The sequence below is a fragment of the Phodopus roborovskii genome, unplaced genomic scaffold, assembly GCF_943737965.1.
Source record: "Phodopus roborovskii unplaced genomic scaffold, PHOROB, whole genome shotgun sequence".
NCBI lineage: Eukaryota > Metazoa > Chordata > Mammalia > Rodentia > Cricetidae > Phodopus > Phodopus roborovskii.
The window spans coordinates 5,217,988-5,228,031 of NW_026126514.1; the positions used below are offsets into that span (position 1 = coordinate 5,217,988).

General features: G+C 43.7%; 1 protein-coding gene across 2 annotated transcripts in view; it reads right to left on the reverse strand.

Moving 5' to 3' along the window:
• Snx6 (sorting nexin 6) overlaps window positions 1-9,264 on the reverse strand; it is a 43,961-nt gene extending 34,697 nt beyond the window's left edge. Inside the window, exons 1-2 of one of the 2 annotated variants that reach the window (XM_051195857.1) lie at window positions 9,141-9,264; window positions 8,948-8,995 (exon numbers count right to left, since the gene is read on the reverse strand). In XM_051195857.1, the coding sequence (XP_051051814.1) occupies window positions 8,948-8,995; window positions 9,141-9,146 (54 nt within the window). In that variant the 5' untranslated portion in view covers window positions 9,147-9,264. Of the gene's footprint in view, window positions 1-8,947; window positions 8,999-9,140 lie in introns of both variants that reach the window. The other variant, XM_051195854.1, reaches the window with a different exon arrangement.
• Window positions 9,265-10,044: the final 780 nt, after the last annotated feature.

A 10,044-nucleotide genomic window follows, 5' to 3' on the forward strand; every position in this document is an offset into this window, starting at 1 on the left:
TAGAACACACAAGCAAACTGTCACTTCAGGATTCTTAGCATAACGAAAGCCAAAGCTTTGTATTCTAAGTACAGCTGTCTGTGTGTGTTGCAGGAACTCTCCAGAGATTGGAATCATTGCTTTAAGTTTGGTGTGGTGACTCATACCTAGAATCCCAGCTCTCAGGAGGTTGAGGCAGATTTGCTGTGAGTTTGAGGCTAGTCTGGACTACACAACAAGAACCTGTACCATAAAATAAAACTAAGATGACCCTGGTAGACACACTTTTAATCTCAACATTCTAAACCCAGAGGCAGGCAGATTTCTGAGTTAGAGGTAGCCTGATCTACATATTGAGTTTCAAGCCAGCCAGAGCTACACAGTGAGACCCTGTCTCAAAACAAAGATTTGGTGGTGGTGGTGTTAAAAGCAGGGAAGGGGGCCAAATTCATGAGCAAGGTTGTCGACTGGTCCACAATTAAAATTTTCTTTCTTAGGCTCACAAGATAGCTCAGTGGATACAAAACTTGGCACTAAGCCTGATGGCGCGAGCTCTACCCCCCTGGAACCCACATGCACCCAGTGGAAGGACACGGTCAACTCAATCCAGTTGTTCCGACCATCACTACTGCTGGGTTTCACACTCACACACACACACAAAAAAATATATTGTTTTAATTGTACTTCCTTTTACAACGTTTTACTTATTTACTATTTATTTAATGTGCATTGGTGTTTTGCCTACGTGCAATGTCACAATGAAGCCTGGTGCCAGCACTTGGGAGGCAGAGGCAGGTGGATCTCTGTGAGTTCAAGAGCAGCCTGGTCTACAAAGTGAGTTCCAGGACAGCCAGGACTGTAAAGAGAAACCCTGCCTGGAAAAAAAAACTAAACAAAAAGTCATAATGAAACCTATTGTTATATATGCTAATGAAAAACTTATTTTCATGTATTTTTGTGCATCAATCTGACCATAATTTCCCTGTATATTACATTCACATAGCTAAGTCTCTAATTTTTACTAACCAGATCAAATTGCCAACATCTGTTGGTATAAGTGAGTATCACAATTATTTTAAGTTGAGTTTCAGCCAAATACACGCATAGAACAGAGTCTAGAATATATGCTAATTTCCGTTAGTTATGTTTAACTCTTACAAAAATAAAGTGCTTTTTAAAAAAAAAATAAAATATGGAGAGACATCTTAGTTGTTAAAAGCATTCACTGTTCCTGCAAAAGACCCAAGTCCAGTTCTCAGCACATAGGTCAAGAGTCTGGCAACTGCCTCAGTCTCCAGCTCCAGGGGATCTACTGTCCTCTTATAACCTCTAAACTCATGCACACATACACCAAGACATACATATAATGTGTAACTAAAATACCCAAAATAAATCTTGCCTGGCACTCATTGGCTTCTCCATCCCAGGATTCAATCAACAGTCTTCGCTCTGCCTTCTTATACCTCAGCTGCTATGCTCTAGTTGCCTATTAATGCTTTCTTTGCTTTTCTGAAAGGAAGCATCCATCCACTTTCCAAGTTAAGAGTTAAGCTACAGTACTGTTAGCGTCTAAACACGTGCATTTCCTAGCTTAGACCCCCACACTCCCCAGGGCCTGCAGCTTTTGTCATTATGGACTTTATATTAAATCTTCTAGTCATACCTACCCTGGCAACCTCTGCCTCAGTAAGATCAGGCACTCCAAAGAGAACCAAAGTACCCTCAGATTATCTTTTCTATCAGCAGTCTTCCCCTTTCTCTCAGAGTTTACAAAACTCCAGATCAATATTCAGGAGTTAGCTCATTTTGGTGACAACAAAGAGGTTAAGAGTCCAGACTCTAGAGCTTAATAGTTCATGTCTGACTACAGCTCCTTCTAGCTGTATATGACCATAACCAGTTCCTTAATCTTTCTTAGTCTCTGTGAATGTGTAAATACTGTACAAGCAAAAAGATAATACAAATATTTGTGCCAGTTTTAAAAACACAATTTCCATGCCAGGCATGGTAGCATAAGCCTTTAATCCCAGTACTTGGGAGGCAGAGGCAGATGGATCTCTGAGTGTGAGGTCAGCCTAGTCTACAAAACAAGTTCTAGACAGCCAGGGATACACAGAGAAATCTTGTCTCAAAAACAAAACAAAGTACAATTCCCAGTCCGAAAAATAAAAACGTGTGTGAGGAGCAGCCCACAAGCACTGAAATGTACACACACAGCAGACCAAGGGCGGAGGCGCTTCTTCAGAGACAAATGTGGTGTGTGGGGTGGGAATGGCATGGACCAGCCAGCCCCAAGGGCTGTCAACAGTGGTCAGTACAGCACTAGGATGTTAGGGCCTTACTCCAAAAGAAATGGGATGCAAGTACTCTTGGAAAGGGAAATGATTTAATAATTTTAATTATGAGCCGGTATACCGGGTATTACTGCAATCCAGAAAAACACCAAAGCCATGAAATAAAAAGGAAAATAGGGCAGGGGCAATGAGATGCCTCAGTGGATGAAGGTACTTGCCACTTGTGCTGGGTTCTGTCAGCTTAAATCAAATTAAGAGTCACTGCCAAGAGCAAACTTCAATTGAGGTACTGACTCAGAGCTGCCCCCTGTAGGTGGCACCAGGTGAGACTGGGCTGTAAAGTAGCTGAGCAAGCCAGTAAGCTCCACTCTTCCATGTGTCTGCTTCAGTTCCTGCCTTGAGCTTCTGCCCTGGCTTCCCTCACTCGATTATATAACCTGTAGGCCAAATAAACCCTTTCCTCCCCAAGATGGTACAATAGACAGTAAACTTGAACATCACTCAACAATGAACCTGATGACCTATCCCTGGAGCCCATGTAAAGATGGAAAAAACAAAAACAAAACAAAACAAACAAAAAAAAAAAAAAAAAAAAACATAACTTCACGAAGTTGTCCTCTGACCTCCACACTTCCAGTAACAATAAAAGTTTTAAAAATTTTTAAAAGACAGCAAGTATTCCCAAGGATAAACTAAGCTGGCCTCAGTGACTGTTCTGATAGGAGGATGAAATATCTGTATGATTCAGAGGTTCTTGCCCAACTGGAAAAGGAATCCACTAAGATAAGGAATGCAGAGGAGCAGCAGGGCTAGGAGTCCAGAAGATGCAGTCACCCCAACTAAAGTCAGTTTTTTTAAAAAGCAGCATACCATTTAGAATTGAAACCACATGCTAAGAGATTAGGCCATCAATCTGACATGTACTGCACATTAAAACAGAATGTGTCCAGTTCAAGGGCTCATTTGTTTATTACTATGTTCATTTCTCTGCATGTGGCTTCTAAAGCAGAGGCTGAAGTAAACAAAGCTCAATCAATAGCTTCCAATACTGTCAAGTTCTGTTTCCTTTTTTAACCTTCTGGGGATAGGGAAACACTGAGATAGGGTCTCACACTCTGGCCCAGGCTTACCTCAAATTGGCCATCCCCCTACCTCAGTTCCCCCAAGAGCATGGATTATAGATGTGTATCACCATATCTAGCTAATATTATTTTACTCTTTTTAGTTGCCACAAAACATTTTCTTCATGTCTTAAGAGCCTATTTTGATAAAAAATACTATGATGAGTTGGGAGTGGATACCTATGCCTTTAATCCCAGCACTTGGGAGACAGTGATTAGAACCCAGTTTGATCTAAACTGAGTTCCTGGACAGCTGGGAAAACCCTATCTTGATAAATAAATAAATAAAATAAAAACATGATGATGAAAACCTATGTCTGCTTTGAAAGATTTAAGATACTGGCTTTAGTTTTCCTTATGCGTTGCTCTCTATGCCTGTGTTATTTCTGGATCTGTGATGTTTCTTTTTGCAACATGGATGACATGTTCACTTCAGACTTTTCTCTAAGACTCCTCTTCAAAAGCTGGATGTGGTGGTGCTCACAGGTATGTGGGAGGAGGAAATAGAAAGAGACAAGGGGGAGGAAGAAAGGCTGGTGTAATGAGTCAGTGGGTAAAGGAACTGACAACCTGAGTTCACACGTGATGGAAGGAGAGAACCAATTCCCATTGGCTGTACTTTGTCCCTACACGTGCATCCCACACACAAAATAAAGTGTGAAAGGAGATTCCCTTTTTTAAAGGCTGAGCAAAATAACCTAAAGTAGTGGTTCTCAATCTTCCTAACGCTGTGAGCCTTTAATACAGGTCCTCATATTGTGATGACCCCACCCATAAAATTAGCTACTTCTTAACTGTATTTCTGCTTGATGACCCAGAGTCCAGAACCAACTCTTCAGACTTCTGCACATATAACGAAAATAAAAATGTGTTAAAAAAAACTGGGCTGGAGGGATGGCTGAAGGGTTCAGAGAGCTTGTTGCTCTTCCAGGAGACCCAAATTTGGTTCCTACCACTCCCCACACATACATAAACAGGTAAAATAAACTTTGAAAATAGCTGTCTTCTACAACCAAAAGACCCCAGATTAATCAGAGCAAGGACCCCAATTTTTTTGTTTTTTGAGATAAGGTCTTGTTTTGCAGGCCAGACTGGCTTTGAACTGGTCCTCCTCCTGCATCAGTTTCTGGAGTGCCATAGGAATGTATTACTACACCTAGGATACCAGGTGACTCTGAAGCAAGTATTTCCTTTTCTTGGCCAGGGGTTGACACATGGCTTGATTTGTAGATTAGGCTGTCCTAGCATTTTCTAGCTAACAGTCTATCCTAAAAATCAAGGCAATCCTCCTGTCAAATGCTGGAATTGCAGGCACACACTACCAAAATTAACCTGATCCAGAAGTATTTCAAGAATACCTTACTCATGCTGGGCAGTGGTGGAACACAACTTTAATCCCAGCACTCAGGAGGCAGAGGCAAGCAGATCTCAGTGAGTTCGAGGCCAGCCTGGTCTACAAAGTGAGTTCTAGCATAGCCACACTGTTACACAGAGAAACCCTGTCTTAGAAAACCAAACCAAACCAAACCAAACCAACAAAATACTTTACTCTCTGCTGTGTGACCCCAAACCAGGGAAGTTCTTCAGAAGTTTTAAATTTCTCAACTCTACAGGCTTCACAGAGGAGCTGGTGTGAGGGCTCAGCAGGTAAAGGTGCTTGCCACCAAGTCTAATGACCTGAGATAGATCTCAGGAGCCACCTCACCCTCTGAGCTCCATAGCTCACTCGCTCTACTTTTTTTTTTTTTTTTTTTCAAGACAAGGTTTCTCTGTGCAGCCCTGGCTGTCCTGGACTCACGGTATATACCAGGCTGGCCTCAAAGTCACAGAGATCTGCCTGCCTCTGCCTCCTGAGTAGTACTGGGACAAAAACACCACTCAGCCATACAGACGCTAAATAACAACATGTAAAGAGAGAAAAAAAGGCTTCAGACCAAACAGTCTGCACTGCACTTACAGTAAGTACCCAGTTGTTAATTGCTGATTCACCAGTTCCACAGCAACAAAATAAGGAAGAACTGGACGAGTGGGTGTACAGAGCCACCACCACATCCTAAAACATTTTTTTCTTTTCAGAGATTTAGGCTTTCTTCTTTTTTTTTTTTTTTTTTAAAAAAAAAAAATCAGTTTACTTTTTTGCCTGCAGGGTGATGGCAGAGTAGGACAGGGACATATATGCCACAGAATGTATGTGGAGATCAAAAGCATGCAATATGTGAAAACTGGTTTTCTCTCCTCCATCTTCTGGACCCAGGGATTGAGCTCAGAGCTTTAGTCCTGGAGTGCCTTAATCCATGGATCCACCCTGCAGTCCAAAATTTCTAATTCATGATGGTTTCTTTCCTCTTAGAGGAGAGATCAAACCCAGTCAGTCAGCCACACACTATGATGGGCAAGCTTTACCACTGAACACCTCCAGCCTGTGTTCTGTGTGTGCATTTGTTTCCCAATCTCTTTCTCTTTTTTTTTTTTTTGAGGCAGGGTTTCTCTGTGTAGCAGCCCTGGATGTCCTGGAACTCACAGAGCTCCACCTGCCTCTGCCTCCGAAGTGCTAAGATTAAAGGCATGCACTAACACCCCCCCCAGCTGTTTTCCCACTTTCATACTAAAATTTTCACCTAGGGTACTCCTCCTTGGAGTCTTTTCCACTTTTCCTTAATAAATCGACATTTGCTCTACTGAAAGAATTTTTTTCCACTTACAACATCTCACAATACCCCCGGTCAGCTGTGCTCTTTGCTTCCCTTCCCTCTAATTTTGTGACACATGAAAAGTTCTCGGACATACCACTTAAGTACTTTCAGCTCTGTAAACAAATCTTACATAGGCACAAAGCCAACGTGAAATAAGCATTAGGAAACATTCCACTTTTCATATCATTGATATAAAAAATATTTTTAAAAAGCTAACACTTTCAATGAACAAATCCAATTTTCTTTCTATGGCAGACCATGAAAGATAGCTTTTAATCTAAACAAAGCTACATGCTTTTGGGAAACCAGGTTAATGGAGTTAAAACTGATCGCATTTCATCAATAACTGCTAGCTCCTCCTATTTTCTTTTCTTTTCCAGTACCAAGGACTGAGGCCAAGATCGTACCCATGCCAGGCAAGCACACTCACCACTGACTTAACAACCCCAGGCCCTTTCCTGCCTTAAATTCAAAATACACCAGGTGGTGGCACACACCTTTAATCTTAGTACTGGGAACACAGAAGCAAGAGGTTTCTGTTAGGTTCCAGGCCAGCCAGAATTACAAAGTAAGATCCTGTCTCAAAACATCAAACACAACCCAAAATACAATTAGTAAATTCTAATACTGTCTTACCCAAGAATTGCACATACATGTATTTCACACAAACAATGTTTTATAGTTAACTAGAAGTTAAGTTTTAGAAAGTAGAAATCATATGATGCTCGTATGTAAATGGAAGGAGTTGATTTATCATTTACAAAGGCATCTGGTTGCTACTTACTCTCAAGTCTCCCATGATGAGTCTACAACCACACTATTAGGCCTTTGGAGCTTCCTTAGAACCCACGCTCCATGCTCTTGGGTGTGTTTGTCTTTCTGAGAGAGTGGCTCTTTCTCAACCCTCATGCTTAAGTCTCATTTAATAGAGACTTTGTAAAACCCCATCGTGGGCCAACAAGATGCCTCACTAAGTAAGGCGCTAGGTGTCCAAGCCTAACAACCTGAGTTCAATCCCAGAATACATGTAAATGGTGGAAGGGAGAGCTGACTCTCTGCAACAGAATGAACATATGACCCAAAAGCAGAAAAGGAACTATTTGGAGGAAAAAAAGGAATCAGAATAACATATGCCCCTCCATGATAAATGTTAAAGATTTCTACTTCAGAGGCTGGTAAGATGACTTCAGTAGTTCAGAGCATACTGCCGAGTTCTGCTCCCAGCATCCACATCAGACTGCTCACAACCACAGGAACTTCATGGGGGACCTGACCCCTTGAGGCCTCTAGAGGCACTTGCACCCAGATACACCTGCCCACAGAATTTAAAATAAATCCTCTCTACCCAGGGTTTTACTAGGTAGTCCTTGCTTATTTGGAACTTGCTATGTAAACTTAGCCTTATACTCTAATTCAGAAAGCCACCCACCTCTGCCTTCTTGAGTGTGTGTGTGTGGGGGGGGGTTTAAAAGTGTGATCGACCTCAATCAGCTTATCAACACCTAACCTCTTACCTATACCTTGCAATCTTAACAATATCCTGCAATGTCTTATCATCTGTAACATCAACCAACACCTACATCTCTCACATTATCCAGGATGGATATGTAAAAGCAAAATGAAAACAAAAGTAAAAACTAGGCTGGGTATCATGTACCTGTAATAATCCACACTTGGGAGGCAGAGGCAGGAAAAATGCCTTAAATTCCAGGCCAAACTTGACTAAAAAAAAAGTCATAAGTAATCACAACACTGCAGAGGCAGGAGGATCTCTGAGTTCGAAGCCAGATTGGTCTACAGAGACAGAGAGGACTACAGAGAAAGCCTTTCGGTTGGGAGTGCTAAAAAATAAAGTGCGAGCTCTTAAATATTAAAATGGTGACAACAAAACTGTAGTGGCAATCATACATCAGTATCAGTATTCTTCAATACTGCACTTGTACAAGGCACTGCTACCCTTCAAAGTCAAGTGGCACGATGGTGGGGAGGGAGTGTGAGGGAGAAACCAGAGCTTTAAACTTCAGCAGGCATGGAGAAAGAGCAAGAGAACGCTTAAAGGATACAAACTTTCAGATGCAGGTTCTGGATACTTAACTACAGTACAGTGATTAGTACTAATGTATATCTGAAACTTGCTGAGAGTAGACCAAGTGTTCTCACCAAAAAGAAACTGAAGGTGAAGTTATGCTAATTAACTTGACAATGGTAATCACTTCACAACCTCTATGTGCATCAAAAGACCACGCTGTACATTTTAAATATATAAATTATTATCTTGTGAGTCATGCCTCAATAAAATACAGCTAGAGAAAGGAAACAATATCCAGAGAACTCCGAAAAGGATGAGGGCTGGGGGTTATACTAGAAAAAGTAAAGATACTGCGGGCTACCGGTTCTTTGCAAAATCTGTTAGAGCACAGCTGAGATTTGCTGATTGCAAAAAAGAAAAGAAAAAAATCTTTACAGAAGGGTTATTTAGACTAAATCCACACTATTCAGCAAAGAAAAGGGGAACGGAGATTCCAGAAAGCCACAGAAACATTCTGACGGTACCACCAGGAAAGTCTGAGGATGGGGGCGTTCCAACCCGGCCTCCACCTTGGCCACCCCACCTGCAGCGAGCGGGGCCTGGGAAGAGCAGGCTCGGCACAGGGTTGGATCGCCCGCCCAAGGCGAGCAAGCGGCCGCGGCTCCCGCGGAACCGGGAAGCAGTGCACGACCCCAGGGAAGAAGGGCTGCAGAAGGGCGGGGCGCGCGCCGCGGAGGTCGCAAGGGCGACAGCGCAGCCTGGGTCCCTCTCCTCAGGCCACGGCGGGGAAGGAAGGGACCGGGCTCCTACGCGACAGAAAGCACAACTTACTCCGCGGTCTTCCTCCGAGAGGAAGTCGGGGCCGTCATCCAGGCCTTCCTGCTGAGTCCGCGGGCCCGGCGCACCGACGGGTCGGAAGGGGAAAGGGAGACACAAAGAGAGACATTAGCGCCCGGCCCGCGCCGTCCCCGCGCCCGCCGCCCCCACCGCGCGCCCCGGGTTCGGCGCCGCCGTGAACACCCACCATCATGGCTGCTTCGGGTCCGGGACTCGCGCAGACGCACAAGCGAGGCCACGAACGAGCTGGCCGCGCGGGTGGGGCTGGAGGGCGGAGCCTGGCGCCAGCCCCGCCCCCTGCCTTCAGGAAGGCAGAGGGCTAGGGGTGTCCCTGGAGGAGAAAGGACACTCACTGGACGCTCTGCTCCAGGTAGGAGGGAGAGTCCTGAGCCATGGCAGCCCCGTTCTGCAGGCTAACTCAGGCTTGGGAAGGCTCCAGGGCCACCAGGAGAGCCCTTCAGTTCCCTGGCCCCGAGGGCCCAGAAAAACTGTGCAAGCACCCTCAGGAAGCTACAGTGTTTGTCTTTGTATTGAGTTACATGATGATTAATCACCATTAATACCACATTGTCTGTGGAAGTTTGAGGATCAGTAAGCAGACAGGGACTATAATCAAGCTTTTACTACTAGGGAAGTAATAACTACCTCAGCTTTGGGGTGCTAATGACTGAGCACTATAAAAATGAGCTGTTCTCATAACAAGGGTGTTCCTTGCCTTTATGATAAGAAATAACCCCCAGACTTGCTCTAACTGTCCAGCTACATAGCACCAAACCAGTATCCACAGGCACTTCAAAACAAGAAAATAATTTCTTGATGGCTTAGCAGTAAGGAAAGGTACTTACTGCTAAGCCCAAGGATCTGAGTTAGGTCCCCAGGACTGATCCACAAGGTAGAAAGGTACTTCATTTTGTTCTTTAGCACACACACACACACACACAGAGAGAGAGAGAGAGAGAGAGAGAGAGAGAGAGAGAGAGAGAGAGAGAGAGAGAGAGAGCGCTTTAAAAGAAAAAATTCTAACATACTGCATGTCACTTCTACAAAGGAACACTCACAATCCTTATGTCTCCGTTCATTTAATAACATCA